A 22,500-nucleotide genomic window follows, 5' to 3' on the forward strand; every position below is an offset into this window, starting at 1 on the left:
GGGGCATTAGAGTTAAAGAAGGCTTTATTTTTGGCTGAGTCAGTGCATTGGCTGCTGGAGGAACCTCTGGTGTCTGGGGCAAGACTGGATTGTACAACTGAAGCTGTTCCACATTTCTCAAAATGCTGGTGAAGGGCAAAATCATCACCCTAAGGAGTTAATGGACATGGCTGGGCCCACATTAATGGATGGAGGACGGGTGGCTGAACATTGGGGGTGAGGTTGGAAAGGATTGTCGGACAACTTCTGGAAAGTTGCAGGAAGGCTCTGTCAGCAGAAGAGTGGATTATCATCACGAGTTACTACACAAAGGCACCAGAAGAAGACGCCCCATTTCCCAGACTAGGGATTACACCCAATATCCCAGAGTCAGACGGAAAGCCTTTATTACTGGATTTGAGAGGGTTGGAAGAGGTGGGTTTGGATGAGGTGAATGGGAAGGAGTTATATAGGGGGTGTGTCAAGGTTTTAAATAAAGATAAATTGAAAAATAGAAACGACACTCCTTGGAGGGTAAAACTGGGCCTTGATGACAAGGTAAAGCCAGCATGGAGAGCACTGTACAAGCCACCGTTATAAAAGGGTACTGGTGACATGCAATGGAGGGTGTTGCATGGTATCATTGCAGTTAATGTTTTTGTATGTCATTAATTCAGATATTAGAGATGGATGCCCTTTTTGTAATATAAGAGAAACAATTTTTCACTGTTTTTTGTTGATGTAATAAGTTGAATGTAAATCATTTTTTATTTAATGTATTAATGTATGTTTATTTAAGAAGGACACATTTGTTGTGTAATTTCTAAAAAGGCAGTGTGCCAATATTTGTGTTAATACTATTTGTGTTAAAACTCCAAACTCTCTCTCTCTCTCTCTCTCTCAATCTCGTTCTCGCTCTCGCTCTCGCTCTCCTCTCGTTCTCCCTATCTATTCTCTCTCTCTCTCTCTCTCTCTCTCTCAATCTCGTTCTCGTTCTCGCTCTCGCTCTCCTCTCGTTCTCCCTATCTATTCTCTCTCTCTCTCTCTCTCTCTCTCTCAATCTCGTTCTCGCTCTCGCTCTCCTCTCGTTCTCCCTATCTATTCTCTCTCTCTCTCATTTTCAGGTTGTTTTCTGTTATCGGTCATTAAGTGCCAAGTTTCCATGGAAACAGTCAGTTTGAAGGGGGACTGTCTGGCGAGGTGTAAAAGTGGCCCTGTGTTCAATTTGGAGATATTATCTCCTCTCAGTGTGAACTTGTCCAGTTTACTGTGTCACTCTGCCATCGGCAGGCAAGGGGCGGCTAGAGAACCAGGGGTTGGTGGTGGTAGACATCTCTATTGGAAGGTTATGTGGGTGTCTATAGCTTATCTCTACTTCCCCTTAGACAGGAAAAGGAACGTAGTCTATACACATACTATAGTAGTATACATATTAGCATGCCGTGTTAAAACTCCTTATCTCCTGTGCCTGGTCTGTGTGGCTGGTCCTGTAATGCCATCACTTTTAAGAGCAGTGACCCTGTTGGCAGGTTACATGGGGAGCCGTCGTGGTGTAATTAGGCCTAGCTCTGTGTGTAATTACCTACTGCTCTCTGTCAGCCCCAGCAGACAGCCACACACGCTGCAGTCTGGAGGAGGGGAAGGGGGTGGAGCCAAGGTACAACCAAGGGCAAGCCTACAGGACATTATACTGTAGCGGTCTCTCCCTCTCTCTCTTTTCTCTCCCTCCCCCCGATGGGAGGTGAAAGAAGTCCCTGAGTCAGTCAAAATCCCTGTGTCACTTTACGAAAGGCACAGGGGTTAAATGTTCACTCTGGGGTATTTGGAAGTAATCCTCTCTGTGTTAAATTGTCTCAGAAGTGTCCCTTCTCTCACCCTCCTTTGTGAACAGTGAGATTTAGGCTGAGTGTGGCAGTGGCAGCACAAAATGGCTGCCATAATAACTGTCAATCAGGTGGGTGCCAGGCTTATGATGTCAGACCTCCACTGAACAGTGAATGTATTATATGAACAAACCATTTTCTAGTTCTATATTCATGGTCATTACTCATGGATTAAAAGGACACAAATTAACCAGCAATAATTTAACATAATGTGAATGTGTAATATGCTTATGAACGTGTAATATGTGGTTTGAAGTATTTTAGGGCATGGAGTGTAAGGCTGTTATTGTGGTATTGTGAATCCTCCTAACAGCACAATATTCCCCCAGCTCAGTTACATAACGTTGCTCTGCTGACCTCCTCTCCCAGTTTTATAATACCACTAGCTATAAAATCCCCGCTCCCAAAATTCAGCCAATCCATTTTTTGTTCCATTGTTAACTGCTTACTTTCATCTCATTACTTATCTTGTATTTCCTGATGTTTTTTTCAGAGGGGAACGTACTATGGAGATTAAGGATTACAGCTACTTTAATTTGCAGTGAGTGCTATATTATAGCAAAACATTTAAACCTGCTCAGGGGTTTTGGGAATGGAAAGGTTACCAAGACAGACCCAGGATGGGAACTCAGAGAGGAGAGAGTTCAAACATACTGTTGGAGACCATCCTGCTACTGGGACATACTGTAACAGCAGAAGGACAGATCATGGGCTGCCTCTCAAATGGCACACTATTCCCATATGGGCTCTGGTCAAAAGTAGTGCACTTTATTGGAAAAAGATGCAGCCTTGGTCACTGTGGCCAGATAATGACAGCCTGGTCAGAAACCAGTCAGATGAAAACAGTACATCCAGATAATGACAGCCTGGTCAGAAACCAGTCAGATGAAAACAGTACATCCAGATAATGACAGCCTGGTCAGAAACCAGTCAGATGAAAACAGTACATCCAGATAATGACAGCCTAGTCAGAAACCAGTCAGATGAAAACAGTACATCCAGATAATGACAGCCTAGTCAGAAACCAGTCAGATGAAAACAGTACATCCAGATAATGACAGCCTGGTCAGAAACCAGTCAGATGAAAACAGTACATCCAGATAATGACAGCCTAGTCAGAAACCAGTCAGATGAAAACAGTACATCCAGATAATGACAGCCTAGTCAGAAACCAGTCAGATGAAAACAGTACATCCAGATGAGCCAGTCAATTCCATTAGCGCTGGTGTTAACCTAATTACATTGTCCCAGTTTTACAATGACCTCGTGCAAACACATTGACTGAAGGTGTTAGTAATGTGGCCAATGAAGTGGACAGGTGGACTAAGGTCTGAGAAGCAGGGAGGAGACCAGATGAGATAGTGAAGACAGGAGGAGAGTCCAGACAGAGACAGAGACAGGGTGATAGAGGAAGCAAGCGATGGGACAGAGTGATAGATAGAGGAAGCGAGTGATCAGCAAGGCTCGTTGTGTCGATAGTAGCAGCGTTGAGATGTGAGCGTTCAGTCAGGGTGATGGACAGGTGCCAGCCTTCATCAGTGGTGTGGAAGTGGAGCAGTAATCAGGGAGATGAGCAGGAAGTGGAGGAGACGCCAAACAGAGAGCCCCCCAGGGCCATGTCTCCTCCTCAGCAGGGCTGAGTGTGCACACACACACACACACACACACACACACACACACACACACACACACACACACACACACACACACACACACACACACACACTAGGGCGCTTTACTATGCTGCGGCCACTGTGGTCTAATGTGATAGGATGGAAGATTACATTTGTATGATTGTGTGTTGGATATGGTTTCTGGCTTGCTATTAGCATGACAGTGTATGGGCTGCTGTTTAAATGATGTGCTGGGTTGGGAGGGAATAAGCGAGAGAGAAAGATGAAGAGTGGGATGCTGAGAGAGCGGGAGGGAAGAGGGGGATGAAAGAATTATAGAGCATATTCTGTTGCTGTCTATTTGAGAAAATCTACTGGGTGAAAAAAAACTATTCCGTACCATCAGCAAGTTAATAAAAAGAGTGTCATTTATCTCTGTCTGAATAACCAATAACCTGAGAAAGGATGGTGAAGAGAGGAGAGGAGGAGACTGCTGCTCCATATTTCTCTCTCTCTCTTTATCTCTTTCTCTCTCTCTTTATCTCTCTCTCTCTCGCTCTCCTCTCTCGCTCTCTCTCCTCTCTCTACTCTCGCTCTCTCCCCTCTCTCTCTGGCTACTCTTTCAAAATAAGGTGTTTACACCTTTTTCTGTCTGTCTGGGAGTAAGTAACTGTCTGGCTGACTGGCTGGCTGTGGGCGAGTATGGTGAGTTGAATACTGTATGTTAATCTCTATGACCTTTTTATTTTGCTAAATGATCAATGAATGAAGAGCCATAGAGTAGTTACAGTAAGTGTTTGCAGGTCCATCTGGCCTCGTTTGTCTCCTCCAGGGAGTGTTAGAGGTTGTTCAGTACAGTACCAGTCAGGTAGTGTTAGAGGTTGTTCAGTACAGTACCAGTCAGGTAGTGTTAGAGGTTGTTCAGTACAGTACCAGTCAGGGAGTGTTAGAGGTTGTTCAGTACAGTACCAGTCAGGGAGTGTTAGAGGTTGTTCAGTACAGTACCAGTCAGGTAGTGTTAGAGGTTGTTCAGTAGTAGCAGCGTAGTTCCAGCTGGCAGACAGACAGACAGACAGGCAGGCAGGCAGACAGACAGACAGACAGACAGACAGACAGACAGACAGACAGACAGACAGACAGACAGACAGACAGACAGACATACATACATACATACATACATACATACATACATACATACATACATACATACATACATACATACATACATACATACATACATACATACATACATACTGGTGGATACAATGCCCCTGTCCTTGATTCCACTAGGTAGATCTAAACAGGGTGTTGTCTACGCAAAGGCCTGACTATGTGACATAACGCGTGTGTGTGTGTGTGTGTGTGTGTGTGTGTGTGTGTGTGTGTGTGTGTGTGTGTGGTGTGTGTGTGTGTGTGTGTGTGTGTGTGTGTGTGTGTGTGTGTGTGTGTGCTGTCTGTCGGTGTGTATTTATGTGTGTGTGCATGTAAGTGTGCGTGTGAGTGTGTGACTTGTGTACTTTGTTTATCCTGGCTGACAGTCCCTCTGATCATGTTACACATCATGTTCTCTGTCTCTCTCTCCCTCGATCTCTTCATATATCTCTCTCTCTCCTCATATCTCTCTCTCATTCTCTCTCATTCTCTCTCGTTCTCTCTCTCTTTCTCGTTCTCTCTCTCTCATTCTCTCTCTCTCTGTGTCTCTAATATAAGCCTCTCCCTCAGGGCTAGTGTGTAAATATTTAGCTTTTGTTTCCTGTGATGCATCATGCTCAGGCTGTTTGACTCAGTGAACCAGTAGCTTTGCAGTTGATCACTCTGGCTTGGATCACTGTTGAGTTAGACTCTACTTTAGTGGCAGAGTGGCTAGGCCTACAGTATTTATATGTAATATTACCATGTATGTTTTTTTGTGATGTTTTCTCTGTGCACTTACATACTTGTAAGGTTTTTTGTGACAGTGCCCCCCCCCCCCAACTCAACATCAAAGCAGAACACTCTGAATGACACATTAGGGCCAGCCACCATAGCAATCAACTCTCCTGTTCTGTCTCACTAAAATCCTCTGGAGGATCGTGCCTCCAGTGTCAGCCATCCCTGACTGTTCTGTCTCACTAAAATCCTCTGGAGGGTCGTGCCTCCAGTGCCAGCCATCCCTGACTGTTCTGTCTCACTAAAATCCTCTGGAGGGTCGTGCCTCCAGTGCCAGCCATCCCTTACTGTTCTGTCTTCTCAGTCTTACTGAACTCTGACGGTCGGTCCTGGTTTGTTGTGTCTTATGGAGCTCCTCTGGGGGGCTGCTGTGTGGTGCCGTGTCGTGACGTTATTTCTCCCTGCCTGTGTTCTCCCTTATTGAACTGTTCCCGGGGCCTGTGGATGCTGGCTCGGTCTGCTCGGTAGAGCCCTCTAATATTCCTTAATGATGTGGCATCTGTCTCTGTCACCCTCAGCCGGCACCAGCCTGATGCCTCCTATTGTGGCTGACTTCACAGAGCAATAAGCAGTCCTGTCTCTTAGACACAGACGTAGGGACAATAACACCAGCCTGCCAGGCTGCTGTCAGAGCAAACAGCAGAAAGGCCCCAACAAACAATTATCTTTTTCAACAAAGCGGGAGTCGAACATAATTTTCCTTTTCATTTATTTATTATAGTTCTTCTCTTTGGAGTTATTTAGACTGTGTTGATGGCAGAATAATTTGAGGCTTTCTGAGATAGCAAACATAGAGGTGTTTGAAATGATATTGCAGCTTTGACAACTCTTTTTTAGGAAGCGGGAGTAGAGTCACAGAGGGGAAGAGATGGTGAGTTGTGATTGGACAAGCAGAGAACGGTGGCTCTCTGATTGGATAAAGATGGAGCAGAGAGAGTCCTGTTTTAACAGAGATTCTCTGGAGTGTCACCACACCCTACTCTCCATCTGCGTGTTTACACTCACACACTCTGAGCTTGGCACACAGCAACCGGTTATCATAGCTAATCATCCGTGTGTGAGTGCACCACACATGTGTGTGTCACTCTCATGACTGCCAGGGTGAGCATATTGGCTTGGATTGGCATGCCAACTCTTTCAGATCCTGTGTTGCGACCAACCGGCTCCATTGGCCCTATCCACACTGCAGAGCCACCACAGCTGCCAGTTTCCTCCTCTGCTGTGTTAATTACAGTCATATCCAGGAAACTGTCCGGGCATCATAGACATGACTCAGTCACATCACTGATAGTCATGTCGTTTTACTGTGAAGTCAGTCCAAATCACACATTTCATTATTTGAGCTTCTGACACTGCTATGACATACATACACATACAATTTCAACTGTACGCAATTTCCCCTTTCTGAATAGATCCAAAAATAATTCACAAGTGATGACAAGGTTGGATTTTAATGTAACGAATGCTGCTGAGAGCATGCCAGTATGACTTTATAAGAAAACTGCACACAGTACTGTATGCAAATATCTAGCTAAGAAAAATCATAGACAATTGCATATGTTCAATTTAGCATTTTTAGTCGTGGTACCAAGTGTTTCCCTATCCCAAACATATTTCCAAATACTGTATGATCCACCAACCTCCACTTACGTCTAACTGGATGCCTGGTAGAGAGCTCTAGCCGTCGTCAGACTGGTTGTGTGGTTCTTCTAGAATCTTCTAGTAGTGCACTACATTGGGAATCGGGTGCCATTTGAGCTTCAGCCAAGGATTGCTCATTAGCGAGTGTTCCCCATAGAGATACAGTACCTGGACCCCCCTCTCTCTCCATGGTGCTAGCATCTGTCAGAGCTGCGATCACAGTAAAATGCGATCACAGTAAAATACGATCCCACTTTATTTGTCTGTGTTGGGCTGTTATTGCTGAGTTGCAGGCGGAGTACACTACAAGCACTCAGCAGACAGGTTTGGCTCATAGATCCAGATAGAGATATGGTAGTCTAGTGAGGCTTAAGACATGGTACAAAATGCCCAGTGTGTATGTGACTGTCCAGAAGAGGGTGCTAGCTGCAGTCTAGTAGATATAATGAATGTACAGTATATCTCATAAAAAGAGGAGAATAAAGTGTGAAATCTCGAAGGCTACTGATGCAGGTCTACCTTCATCTGTCTATTTTGTTTAAAGTGTATTTTTTCTCCTCATCAATCTACATAAAATACCCCATAATGACAAAGCAAAAACAGGCTTTTAGAAATGTTAGCAAATAAAAAATTAAAACTGAAATATCACATTTACATAAGTATTCAGCGGCAGGGACTAGAGAATGAATATTGATTTTAAAACAAATTTGACGTGGTTTTTAAATCAACTTGGGAAAATGCATCACTTTAAAAGAGTCAGGGTTTGTAGTGTGTCAATGGAGCAGAGAAAACTTCCCTCTTGTTTTCATGGGTTAACAAGATGATGTGTTAATGACTTCTTCCACCTTGAGAAAAGCCCTCCTCTCAAATGGCGTTTGTGTGTGTGTGTGGTGTGTGTGTGCATGTGTGTGGTGCGTGTGTGGTGTGTGGTGTGTGTGTGCATGTGTGCGTGCATGCGTACACATTCACCTGATTATTGGTCTGTGGCTTTGAGGACACACACACACACACACACACACACACACACACACACACACACACACACACACACACACACACACACACACACACACACACTGTGTGTGTCAGTGCATTGGTGAGTTACGCAGTGCAGGCTAATGACTTCTCCTGGTTGGTTAATTGAAGTACGGAATGAAGGAAACACAGGAAAATCTGGGGAATAGAAACACCTCTCTGATTTAAAACTACAGCATTCACATACAGGAGTCATAAAGGAGAAAACCTCTGTTTCCATACACCTACAGCAATATGTCCAGATCTTCTGCTTCCATACACCTACAGCAATATGTCCAGATCTTCTGCTTCCATACACCTACAGCAGTATGTCCAGATCTTCTGCTTCCATACACCTACAGCAGTATGTCCATATCTTCTGCTTCCATACACCTACAGCAATATGTCCAGATCTTCTGCTTCCATACACCTACAGCAGTATGTCCAGATCTTCTGCTTCCATACACCTACAGCAGTATGTCCATATCTTCTGCTTCCATACACCTACAGCAGTATGTCCAGATCTTCTGCTTCCATACACCTACAGCAGTATGTCCAGATCTTCTGCTTCCATACACCTACAGCAGTATGACCAGATCTTCTGCTTCCATACACCTACAGCAGTATGTCCAGATCTTCTGCTTCCATACACCTACAGCAGTATGACCAGATCTTCTGCTTCCATACACCTACAGCAGTATGCTTATATCTCCACTGGGAAAAAGCTCTTCTCACCTCCTGACTTTCTGGTTAAATAAAGGTGAAATAAAAACTCTTCTTGACCATTTAGCCAGACACAACAAGACACTATAGGCCAGGAGTGAGCAACTGGTGGCCCGCGGGCCTGGCCTCGCTTTTGTAGGCCCGCGGATCCATTCGAAATCTGTTTGTGGATCAGCAGTCACTCAATTAGCCCATGTCTGCCAATATTTGTTTTTGATTGGTAAGTTAGTTTAGCGGCCGGCTATCTAAACTCAAATATCATATTAAAAACTGAAAACATTTATCTCCACCCTATGGTAAAATGTGTAGAATTGCAGGAGATGAAAAATAAATAAAAAGTCTCTCTGCTATCAATCTTTTGCTCGCAAAGTGGCGGGGCCCCTAACAAAATGTAACTTAAGGCCCCAAAAAGGCTAGGGTCAGCTCTGACTGCATGTGTGGGTATGGATGTGGGTACGCAGACCCATGAGCCACAGTGGCCCCTCATGATGAGTTCAGATTTTACTGGCTGCCTCTCTGCACACCCACCTTTTAGCCTGACAGTGATGGATCATGGGTGATGGAGGCTGACATTTTCCTCTTCTAATCGCTGCACACAAAACACGTAAATCAAAGCATATAAATAGCTCCTATTAATGATAGATATTTATAAACTGGGGGGTTCGAACCCTGAGTGCTGATTGGCTGACAGTCATGGTATATCAGACCGTATACCACGGGTATTTTTACTGCTCTAATTACATTGGTAACCAGTTTATAATAGCAATAAGGCACCTCGGGGGTTTGTGGCATTGCATTGCGTCGTGCCTAAGAAAAGCCCTTAGCTGTGGTGTACTGGCCATATACCACACCTCCTCGGGCCTTATTGCTTAAATATTACCCCTCCACACTTTTTCAGCAAGTACAAGAAGAAGTAAATCAGATTTCTGTGGTTGTATTTCACTTTTATTAATGCACCAATCAAGAGAGAGTATGTAAATGTTTCAATCAGTAAAGCACATTCCCACACATTGCTTTCTCCTTATTACACATAGCTTACTCTGCCCCAATGTACGTAGTCTAATCACATGAACTGTACATGAAAAAAGGCTTGTGAAATAGTCCTACACTCTGGTGCTATCTAGAACCTAAAAGGGTTCCCATAGGAGAACCCTTTGAAGAACACTTTTTGGTTCCAGGTAGAACCTGTTTTGGTTCCATGTAGAACTCTTTCCACAGAGGTTTCTACATGGAACCCAAAAGGGTTCTAAATAGGACCAAAAAGGGTTCTACCTAGAATAAAAAAGGGGTAATCCTTTTAGAACCCTTTTTTCTAAGAGTGTACTACAAGCCCACCAAGCCATAGTGAGGGTGGTTTTTGCAGTGTGAAAGTGTGTCGTATTGCACAACAGTGTAGTGTTTTATATGTCAGTCAGGATCAGTTTTAAACCCAAGGGACGTGGCCTGCTGTGGACCACAGAACCTGTCTGCCTGTCAGAGCTCAGACCCAGAACTGCTGCTGAGGACTACTGAGTCAGGTGAAACAGAGGATACTGGGAGAAGAGTCCATTTCTCTGGCTGGGTCTGACATGGCATCCTACAGTATATCCCTATAGCCTATAGTGCAGCACTACTTTTGGTCAGAGCCCATAAAGATGTGCACAGCCTCTCTGTGTGGACAAACATCTGTCATGATTCTGGCTTCTGGTTGGCTGTCTCCGCCCCTGTTCTCGTTTCTGGTCACGCGCTTCTGTCTTTGTCTCTCCCTATTATGTTCATCATCACTTTTCACTAAGGGATCTTGGACATTTAGCTTGTGTGTGCATTTAGTGGCTGGCTTGGTATTACCCCACAGACCTCGGCTGGTTAGGGTGCACTGTCAATAAGGACAGCTCTGCCCTATTAGCTACATGAAATGACCTGCTAAGTGTGTGCTCTGTTGAAAATAGAAAGCATAGCAATGGCCAGTGTTGTGTGGCTCTCATGACCCACTTCATAAACTGACAGACATTTTGAACTGACCTTTGACTCCTGTGTTCTCGCTGTAGATTTACAATGAGAAGAAGAGTCAGTTTGACATCAAGAGGAACAATCCCAAGGACCTGGTGGAGAGGGTGGCACGAGACATCGCTAAGCTGCTCACTAGCAAGAGGAGAGCCCTGGAGGTAAGCGGATGCTACTGCACCTGTTAGAGAGTTCCAGAGGGGGAAAGAGTTATTTCCATATAGGAACATGCTGGAGGGGTTAGTTTCATATCTTCTTAAAGGGTTGCAATCAATCAAATGTCTTTATAAAGCCCTTTTTACATTAGCAGAAAACCCCAAACAATGCAGAAGCACAGTGGCTAGGAAAAACTCCCTAGAATACAAGGGGGATACCTAGTCAATTGTACAACTGAATAGATTCAACTGAAATGTGTCTTCCGCATTTAACCCAACCCCTCTGAATCAGAGAAGTGCAGGGGGCTGCCTTAATCGACATCCACGTCTTCGGCGCCCGGCTGTTAACTGGCTTGATCAGGGGCAGAACGACAGATTTTTCCTTGTCAGCTCAGGGATTCAATCCAGCAACCTTTCGGTTACTGGCCCGTCGCTCTAACCACTAGGATACCTGCCGCCATGGTTAGATAAAGGCAGGAACCTAAGAAGAAACCTAGAGGGGAACCAGGTTCTGAGGGGTGGCCAGTCCTCTTCTGGCTGTGCTGGATGGAGATTATAACAGTACATGGCCAAGATGTTCAAACGTTCATAGATAACCAGCAGGGTCAAATAATAATCAGTGGTTGTAGAGGGTGCAACAGGTCAGCGCCTCAGGAGTAAATGTCAGTTGGCTTTTCATAGCCGAGCATTCAGAGGTCGAGGCAGCAGGTGTGGAAGAGAGAGAGAGTCGAAAACAGCAGGTCCGGGACAAGGTAGCACGTCCGGTGAACAGGTCAGGGTTCCCTAGCCACAGGCAGAACAGTTGAAACTGGAGCAGCAGCACGAGCACGAGCATGTGGACTGGGGACAGCCAGGAGTCATCAGGCCACGTAGTCCGGAGGCATGATCCTAGGGCTCAGGTCCTCTGGGAGGGGAGGGAGAGAGGGAGAGAGAGAATTAGAGGGAGCATACTAAAATTCAAATATGACACCAGATAAGATAGGAGAATTACACCAGATATGACAGACTGACCCTAGCCCCCCGTACATAGACTATTGCTGCATAGATACTGGAGACTGAGACAGGGGTGGGTCGGAGGACACTGTCGCCCCATCCGACGATACCTCCGGACAGGGCCAACCAGGCAGGATATAACCCCACCCACTTTTCCAAAGCACAGCCCCCACAACACTAGAGGGATATAAACCAACTTACTACCCTGAGAAAAGGCTGAGTATAGCCCACGAACATCTCCTCCACCACACAAGCCCGAGGGGGCGCAAAACCGGACAGGAAGATCACGTCTGTGACTCAACCCACTCAAGTGACGCACCCCTCCGGAATGGAAGAGCACTAGTAAGCCAGTGACTCAGCCCCCGTAATAGGGTCAGAGGCAGAGAATCCCAGTAGAGAGAGAGAGCCGGCCAGGCATAGACAGCAAGGGTGGTTCGTCGCTCCAGTGCCTTGCCGTTCACCTTCGAACCCCTGAGCCATACTACACTCAATCATAGGACCTACTGAAGAGATGAATCTTCAGTAAACCTCTTAAGGATCCTCCCCTTTTTTCAATTTTCGCCTAAAATGATATACCCAAATCTAACTGCCTGTAACTCAGGCCCTGAAGCAAGGATATGCATATTCTTGGTACCATTTGAAAGGAAACACTTTTGTAGTTTGTGGAAATGTGAAAGGAATGTAGGAGAATATAACACATTAGATCTGGTAAAAGATAATACAAAGAAAAAAACTACCGTTATTTTTTTTGTACCATCATCTTTGAAATACAAGAGAAAGGCCATAATGTATTATTCCAGCCCAGGTGCAATTTAGATTTTGGCCACTAGATGGCATCAGTGTATGTGCAACGTTTTAGACTGATCCATTGAACCATTGTATTTCTGTTCAACATTTTGTATCAAGACTGCCCATATGTGCCTAATTTGTTTATTAATAACTTTTCATGTTCAAAACTGTGCACTCTCCTCAAACAATAGCATGGTGTTATTTCACTGTAATAGCTGCTGTAAATCGGACAGTGCCGTTAGATTAACAAGAATTGAAGCTTTCTGGCAATATCAGACATGTCTTATGTCCTGGGAAATGTTCTTGTTACTTACAACCTCATGCTAATCGCATTAACCTACGTTAGCTCAACCGACCCGTTTCAAGTTTCAACAGGAAACCAATGTAGGGAGGCTAGCACTGATCACATTTTGGGGTTGTAGTCAAGATTCTAGCAGCCGTATTTAGCACTAACTGAAGTTTATTTAGTGCCTTATCCGGGTAGCCGGAAGGGAACGGAATGTCCTTGAAGATAGCTATACTATTCTAGTGACTGAAAGGAAGTTCTGCAGAGGAGGGGAGTATTTTAGAGGTAACCGTCCAGGGGAGACAATTATTTGCATCATTATGTTCAGACAGGCCCTCTAACTGGTTGCATTATGTTCAGACAGGCCCTCTGCTTAATTGCAGTTTGTTTCTTCACTGATGGTGCCCAGTTTCCTCCCCCCCCCAAGAGAGAAAATATTCAAAATCGGTTCAGGATATTTCAAAAAGCCAATCATAATATTAAGGCGCATGATGGAGGCACCGTTTGAACTAATCCCGAAAAATGTGATTTAAAAAAACATAATGTTGATGGGCCTTCTACTTTATAAGGTTGGATAACAGAGCAGTTAATACGTTTATAAGGTTGGATAACAGAGCAGTTAATATGTTCATAAGGTTGGATAACAGAGCAGTTAATACGTTTATAAGGTTGGATAACAGAGCAGTTCATACGTTTATAAGGTTGGATAACAGAGCAGTTAATATGTTTATAAGGTTGGATAACAGAGCAGTTAATACGTTTATAAGGTTGGATAACAGAGCAGTTAATATGTTCATAAGGTTGGATAACAGAGCAGTTAATACATTTATAAGGTTGGATAACAGAGCAGTTCATACGTTTATAAGGTTGGATAACAGAGCAGTTAATATGTTTATAAGGTTGGATAACAGAGCAGTTAATACATTTATAAGGTTGGATAACAGAGCAGTTAATATGTTCATAAGGTTGGATAACAGAGCAGTTAATACGTTTATAAGGTTGGATAACAGAGCAGTTAATATGTTCATAAGGTTGGATAACAGAGCAGTTAATACGTTTATAAGGTTGGATAACAGAGCAGTTCATACGTTTATAAGGTTGGATAACAGAGCAGTTAATACGTTTATAAGGTTGGATAACAGAGCAGTTCATACGTTTATAAGGTTGGATAACAGAGCAGTTAATATGTTCATAAGGTTGGATAACAGAGCAGTTAATATGTTCATAAGGTTGGATAACAGAGCAGTTAATACGTTTATAAGGTTGGATAACAAAGCAGTTAATATGTTTATAAGGTTGGATAACAGAGCAGTTAATACGTTTATAAGGTTGGATAACAGAGCAGTTCATACGTTTATAAGGTTGGATAACAGAGCAGTTCATACGTTTATAAGGTTGGATAACAGAGCAGTTAATACGTTCATAAGGTTGGATAACAAAGCAGTTAATATGTTCATAAGGTTGGATAACAGAGCAGTTAATATGTTCATAAGGTTGGATAACAGAGCAGTTAATACGTTTATAAGGTTGGATAACAGAGCACTTAATATGTTCATAAGGTTGGATAACAGAGCAGTTAATACGTTCATAAGGTTGGATAACAGAGCAGTTAATACATTCATAAGGTTGGATAACAAAGCAGTTCATACGTTTATAAGGTTGGATAACAGAGCAGTTCATACGTTTATAAGGTTGGATAACAAAGCAGTTAATACGTTCATAAGGTTGGATAACAGAGCAGTTAATATGTTCATAAGGTTGGATAACAGAGCAGTTAATACGTTTATAAGGTTGGATAACAGAGCAGTTAATACGTTTATAAGGTTGGATAACAAAGCAGTTAATACGTTTATAAGGTTGGATAACAGAGCAGTTAATACGTTCATAAGGTTGGATAACAGAGCAGTTAATATGTTCATAAGGTTGGATAACAAAGCAGTTCATACGTTTATAAGGTTGGATAACAGAGCAGTTAATACATTTGTAAGGTTGGATAACAGAGCAGTTAATACATTTATTAGGTTGGATAACAAAGCAATTAATATGTTTGTTTCGCTCAAATCAGCAGGATACTGTGAAAGCATAATTTTCCCCAACCATATCTACATTTGATAATCAGAGTTTATATTCATTTAAAGTAGAGCTAAGTTGGTTTATTTTTTTTATAATGTCGCAGGCGAATGTCCTCTGAATCAATTTAGTTCATCATATTCATCATTTCATGAAATGTGCGTGCTGCATATTAAAACACGGAGGCTAAACACATAGTGAGGAGATGCACCCATAGAGGAGACCTAAAGCCTACAGGCAGAGTGGAAGCACTGAGCCATACTGCTCTGAGGGGGGATAACAGAGAGAGAGGAAGAGAGGGGGGAGGGAGCTGTATTCCTCTCTCCTTCCCTCTGTGCTGCCTCTCAAAAGGGCCCTCAAGGCATAAGTGCTGCTGTTTTCACCAGTCAAGTCCCTTGAAGGAACATTTGAGGGTATCTTTTAACAGCACAGGGTCTCACATGAGAAGGCACAGTAACCCTGAGCAGTGCACCACAGCCTCTTCAAGGGACAGGCGTGGCTAATTCTGTGGCACGGACCCTTAAAGTGAGAGGTATCACGATGTACCCGGTGGTCGTGCCGTGTGTGGGAATGAAATTGCACTGCTACTGACCCTCCGTTGCCTGTTTTAGCAGGGGAGCCCTGTGAGCTCAGTGCAGTGCCCAAGCCTCTCCCCTCCCCATGCCTGTGTGCCCATCGTGCCCATCCTCCTGCTGGCCTAACCTCCCGGACCACACTGTCACCTCACATCCTGTCTCCACTGTTCACTCAGGAGGGAGGAGAGGAAACGAGGTGAAAAAAGTGAAGTGATGGAATGAGAATGGCCCCTGAGGCTCGGGAAAAACCAGGGAAATTATGTTCAGAAATTCATAGATTTAAAAATGAACAATGAGAGAGAGATGGTTGGAATGAGAGAGAGAGAGAGAGAGAGCGAGAGAGAGCAAGAGAGAGAGAGAGAGAGATGGTTGGAGAAAGAGACAGAGAGAGTGAGAGAGAGAGAGATTACTCTGGAATATGCTAAAGGAGAGAACAGAGGATGGGGATTGTCACGGAGTCATTTTGTGGTAATTTAAGAGTACGAGGCTCATAAAACGACATAAAACCGTTCATTTGTTTCATTTCGCCACATTATAAATTCTCACACTAAACAGAAAATTCATGACAGCTGAATCAATTCAACTCCACTAGGTATTCATACTGTAGACAGTGGGAATGGAACCAGACTCCTTATGCAGAGTGGAGATAAGGATGTCTCATACTCATATCCAGGTTGGTTGTGTTGATGTTGCTTTTTATACCAGCCAATTTCTACTTCCTCCTTAATGGTTATTTACTCCCATGCATTCTGAAAGATTGAAACCAGCACAGTAATCAGAATGGGAGCTACAAATAGCTGGAAATGTGACTTGTGTAAATGCAAACCATTAAGTCCTTTCCTGGGATCGTCATACGTTAATACAGAGGGTTCTACATGGAACCCAAAAGGGTTCTACCTGGAACCAAAAAGGGTTCTACATGCAACCAAAAAAGGTTAGCCTATTGGGACAGCCAAATAACTATTTTGGAACCCTTTTTCCTAAGAGTGTAGTGAAACCTATGAACCAGGTCTGCATGTCTGTTGGAGGATGTGAACCAGGCCTGCCGGAGGCTGTGAACCAGGCCTGCCGGAGGCTGTGAACTAGGCCTGCCGGAGGCTGTGAACCAGGCCTGCCGGAGGCTGTGAACCTGGCCTGCCGGAGGCTGTGAACCAAGCCTGCCGGAGGCTGTGAACCAGGCCTGCCGGAGGCTGTGAACCTGGCCTGCCGGAGGCTGTGAACCAAGCCTGCCGGAGGCTGTGAACCAGGCCTGATTGAGGCTGCTGAACATCCTGCAGGCTGTCAATCAAAGCCTGTATGCCAAGGAGGCAGCATCATAGGGATATCGATCAGGATCTGTTGGATGGGATCTCTCAAAGCACAATGAGAAGGGACTGATGGAATACAAAAAGAGACCAAGATTGATTTGATCCAGTTATGTACATCTCTGTACTCCTCCGCTATAGATTTTAGTTTTTTGGTCAACAAAAGTTTTAATTTATGAAATCTGTTCTCAGGTAGTTTATTCCCACAACAACAACAAAAAGAGACACATTTATTTAACTAGGCAAGTCAGTTAAGAACAAATTATTATTTACAATGACGGCCTACCCTGAGCCAAACCCTAACCCAGACGATGCTGGGCCAATTGTACGCCGCCTTATGGGACTCCCAATCAAAGCCGGTTGTGATACAGCCTGTAATGGAACCAGGGTCTGTAGTGACGCCTCTAGCACTGAGATGCAGTGCCTTAGACCGCTGAACCAGGGTCTGTAGTGACGCCTCTAGCACTGAGATGCAGTGCCTTAGACCGCTGAACCAGGGTCTGTAGTGACGCCTCTAGCACTGAGATGCAGAGCCTTAGACCGCTGAACCAGGGTCTGTAGTGACGCCTCTAGCATTGAGATGCAGTGCCTTAGACCGCTGAACCAGCGTCTGTAGTGACGCCTCTAGCACTGAGATGCAGTGCCTTAGACAGCCTTGCCACTCGGGAGCCCACATATGTGATCGTATCTCAATGTAATCAAGGTATGAAATAATTTATATTTTAAGATGCAACCTCTTTTTGGGCTTAGTTGTGCTCAATTTGCAGTGTACACATTATTATATTTTTTACAGCCCCCCGATCATTAGCTATGACAGAAATTGGCCCGCGGCTGAATCTAGTTGCCTACCCCTGTACGTATATAGTCTGTCAATGAATGGATGCTTTTGGGCTGTATTAGTGATACACATATCGCTTTTCCTGTATATTTAAATTCATGGTTTCAGAGCTTAAACATTTCTGCACACCAGACAGACATCAATGAGTAAGAACTAACTTAGTTCTATGACACCAAGTTGGACCGGTTCCTTTCAGGTATCAAGGCAAGTATAAGCTTATGGTTTGACTTCTACAGCCAGGTGGGCGTTACAGAGTAGTGATGCTGACAGAGACTCTACAGTCATACTGATTGTGAGAGAATGCAGGAGCTCTGACCGGACACTATGCAGGGATGGCAGAATGAATCAGTCACCCTGCCTAAGACTCTGTTTCCCCTGGCCTGACCATGGATACCAAGACAACACAGGATGAGGGTGGTGTGGAGGGGGACAGGGACTGTGACAGCTCTGTGTCATCTGTCATCGTGCTACACATACAGTAGATAAATAATTTACAAAGACACACACACACACACACACACACACACACACACACACACACACACACACACACACACACACACACACACACACACACACACACACACACACACACACACACACACACACACACACACTCATAGACACACACCACACACCACACCACACCACACACACACGCGTACGCCCCATCGCCCAGGAACCTGACCCCCTCCTAAGAGAGTCTGAAGTGGTCGATAACTTGAGTCTGCATCCCAGCAATTTTTCAGACACCTCAGTGACTCACTTTAATTGGACAGGCACGCGGCACGAATCACCAATTTAAAACAGCTACATTTAGCCCTCAGTGATTTAAAGAGCCACAGACTAAAAATGTTAAATAAAAAATGACACAATTGTATCGCTACTACTTTACTATGCAGTAGAGATCTCCATTATTCTCAGAGTGAAATAGCCGTCAGTGGAAGTTCACAGATGGAGAGGTGTCTGAGGAAGTGTTGGTGGAATGTGGTTGTAGATTCAGCTGGTGCTGTTGAGGAGGTAGGATCATCTGGAGGAGTGGGCACGGGGCTGACTGTTGGTTATGACACTGCAGGAGGATCAGAGAGACGGTTACTGCTCTTCCTCTCTCTGGTGACAGGTAAAGGGAGTCTGTTGGGTTTTGTTAACAGGTTGACTCTGCATCTTTCTGTTTATGTGTTTAATCTCTGTGTCCTAGTAATAAAGACTTGAGTGCTTGTTGTTATCCAGAGGTATTCAACTCTAAATCACCATGGTGGCGGTGGCGGAGGTTGTGGTGGTCGTGGTGGTGGTCGTGGTCATAGTGGTGGTCGTGGTGGTGATCGTGGTGGTGGTCGTGGTCGTAGTGGTGGTTGTGGTGGTGGTGGTGGTGGCCGTGGTGGTGGTGGTAGTGGTGGTGGTGGTGGTCGTGGTCGTAGTGGTGGTCGTGGTGGTGATCGTGGTCGTAGTGGTGGTCGTGGTCATAGTGGTGGTCGTGGTGGTGGTCGTGGTGGTCGTGGTCATAGTGGTGGTTGTGGTCGTAGTGGTGGTCGTGGTGTGGTGGTCGTGAGTGGTGGTCGTGGTGGATGGTGGTGGTCGTAGTGGTGTTGGTGGTGGTCGTGGTGGTGGTGGTGGTGGTCGTAGTAGTGGTGGTTGTGGTCGTAGTGGTGGTCGTGGTGGTGGTTGTGGTCGTGGTCATGGTGGTGGTTGTAGTGGTGGTGGTGATGGTCGTGGTGGTGGTGTTCGCGGTCGTAGTGGTGGTCGTGGTGGTGGTGGTCGTAGTGGTCGTAGTGGTGGTCGTGGTGGTGGTCGTGGTGGTGGTGGTCATGGTGGTGGTCGTGGTCGTAGGGTGGCTGGTCGTAGTGGTGGTCGTGGTGGTGGTGGTCGTGGTCATGGTGGTGGTCGTGGTGGTGGTGGTGGTCGTGGTCGTGGTGGTGGTAGTCGTGGTCATAGTGGTGGTGGTCGTGGTGGTGGTGGTCGTGGTCGTAGTGGTGGTCGTGGTCGTAGTGGTGATCGTGGTGGTGGTGGTGGTCGTAGTGGTGGTTGTGGTTGTAGTGGTGATCGTGGTGGTGGTGGTGGTGGTGGTGGTGGTCATGGTCGTAGTGGTGGTTGTGGTGGTGGTCGTAGTGGTGGTGGTCGTGGTCGTAGTGGTGGTTGTGGTCGTAGTGGTGCTTGTGGTCGTAGTGGTGGTGGTGGTTGTGGTCGTAGTGGTGCTTGTGGTCGTAGTGGTGGTGGTGGTCGTGGTCGTAGGGTGGCGTGGTCGTGGTCGTAGTGGTGGTGGTGGTGGTGGTCGTGGTCGTAGTGGTGGTTGTGGTGGTGGTCGTAGTGGTGTTGGTGGTGGTCGTGGTGGTGGTGGTGGTCGTAGTGGTGTTGGTGGTGGTCGTGGTGGTGGTGGTGTTGGTGGTCGTAGTGGTGGTGGTCGTGGTCGTAGTGGTGGTTGTGGTCGTAGTGGTGATCGTGGTGGTGGTGGTGGTCGTGGTGGTGGTCGTGGTCGTAGGGGTGGTTGTGGTGGTGGTCGTAGTGGTGGTGGTCGTGGTGGTGGTCGTGGTCGTAGTGGTGGTTGTGGTCGTGGTCGTAGTGGTGGTTGTGGTCGTAGTGGTGGTGGTGGTCGTGGTCGTAGTGGTGGTCGTGGTCGTAGTGGTGGTGGTGGTGGTCGTGGTCGTAGTGGTGGTTGTGGTGGTGGTCGTAGTGGTGTTGGTGGTGGTCGTGGTGGTGGTGGTGGTGGTCGTAGTGGTGGTGGTGGTGGTCGTAGTGGTGGTGGTCGTGGTGGTGGTGGTGGTCGTAGTGGTGGTGGGGGTGGGGGGATATTGTGCAGACATGACAGAGATGCTCTGTGACTTTGCAGTCATACTGATTGTGATTTTGAGGGAATGTAGGAGCTCCAACTGGACACTGTGCAGGGATTGCAAAAGTGTGCTTGACAGAATGAATCAGTCACTCTGCATAAGCTTCTGTTTCCCCTGGCCTGACCATGGAAACCAAGTCGACACAGATGGACCAGGACCAGGAATGGGGACAGCTCTGTGTCATCTGTCATCGTGTTACACATAGATAAATAATTTACAAAGACACACACGCACACACATGCACGCACGCACTCACTCGTACACATACACCACACACACACACACAATCGTGCCTGTCCACGTGCATGCGTGCACACAAACACACCCACCCACACACTAACAGATTCCAAGGAACCTGACCCCCTCCTAAGATAGTCTAAGGTGGTCGATGACTTGAGTCTGCATCCCAGCGAGTTTTCAGATGCTTCAGCGACTCGCTTTAATTGGACAGGCACCCGGCACGAATCACCAATTTAAAACAGCTACATTTAGCCCTCCGCGCTTTAGCCACAGACTAAAAATGTTAAATAAAACATTACACAATTGTATCACTACTACTTTACTATAAACACTGAACAAAAAATAAACATGTAAAGTGTTGGTCCCATGTTTCATGAGCTGAAATAAAAGATCCCAGAAATGTTCCATACGCACAAGAAGCTTATTTCTCTAAAATGTTGTCCACAAATTTGTTTAAATCCCTTTAGTGAGCATTTCACCTTTGCCAAGATAATCCATCCACCTGTGGCATATCAAGAAGCTGATCATTACACAGGTGCACCTTGTGCTGGGGACAATAAAAGGACACTCTAAAATGGGCCATTTCTACCAGAGCTGTTGCCAGAGAATGTAATGTTAATTTCTCTACCATAAGCCGTCTCCAAAGTCATTTTAGAGAATTTGGCAATACATCCAACTGGCCTCACAACCACAGACCACGTGTATGGCATTGTGTAGGGGAGCGATTTGCTGATGTCAATGTTGTAAAAAGAATGCCCCATGGTGGCGATGGGGTTATGGTATGGGCAGGCATAAGCTACGGACAACTAACACAATTGCATTTTAGCGATTGGCAATTTGATGAGTGTTGAGATTCTGAGGCCCATTGTGAGGCCAATTTTTTTAAGGTATCTGTGATCAACAGATGCATATCTGTATTCCCAGTTATGTAAAATCCATAGATTAGAGCCTAATTAATTTATTTCAATTGACTGATTTCCTCATATGAACTGAAACTCAGTAAAATCTTTGAAATTGTTGCTTGTTGCGTTTATATTTTTGTTCAGTATAGGACAGATCTCCATTATTTTCAGAGTGAAATAGCCGTCAGTGGAAGTTCACAGATGGAGAGGTGTCTGAGGAAGTGTTGGTGGAATGTGGTTGTAGATTCAGCTGGTGCTGTTGAGGAGGTAGGATCATCTGGAGGAGTGGGCACTGGGCTGACTGTTGGTTATGACACTGCAGGAGGATCAGAGAGACGGTTACTGCTCTTCCTCTCTCTGGTGACAGGTAAAGGGAGTCTGTTGGGTTTTGTTAACAGGTTGACTCTGCATCTTTCTGTTTATGTGTTTAATCTCTGTGACCTAGTAATAAAGACTTGAGTGCTTCTTGTTATCCAGTGGTCGTGGTGGTGGTGGTGGTCGTAGTGGTGGTCGTGGTGGTGGTGGTGGTGGTTGTAGTGGTGGTCGTGGTGGTGGTGGTGGTGGTGGTCGTGGTGGTCGTGGTGGTGGTGGTGGTGGTGGTCGTGGTGGTGGTCGTAGTGATGGTCGTGGTGGTGGTCGTGGTGGTGGTGGTGGTGGTCGTGGTGGTGGTCGTGGTGGTGGTGGTGGTGGTGGTGGTGGTGGTTGTAGTGGTGGTCGTGGTGGTGGTCGTGGTGGTTGTAGTGGTGGTCGTGGTGGTG

At 45.5% G+C, this 22,500-nt stretch overlaps 1 protein-coding gene across 3 annotated transcripts in view; it reads left to right on the forward strand.

Annotated features, from left to right (window-relative positions):
- The window catches only part of LOC106566000 (voltage-dependent calcium channel subunit alpha-2/delta-2), a 466,343-nt gene that overhangs the window by 57,240 nt on the left and 386,603 nt on the right, over positions 1–22,500 (forward strand). For all 3 annotated transcript variants that reach the window (XM_045691873.2, XM_045691871.2, XM_082959405.1), the window contains exon 3: positions 10,810–10,926. In XM_045691873.2, coding sequence (XP_045547829.1) covers positions 10,810–10,926 — 117 coding nt within the window. The remainder of the gene's footprint in view (positions 1–10,809; positions 10,927–22,500) is intronic.

This window comes from Salmo salar, chromosome 12, assembly GCF_965601325.2.
Source record: "Salmo salar chromosome 12, fSalSal1, whole genome shotgun sequence".
Classification (NCBI taxonomy): Eukaryota; Metazoa; Chordata; class Actinopteri; order Salmoniformes; family Salmonidae; genus Salmo; species Salmo salar.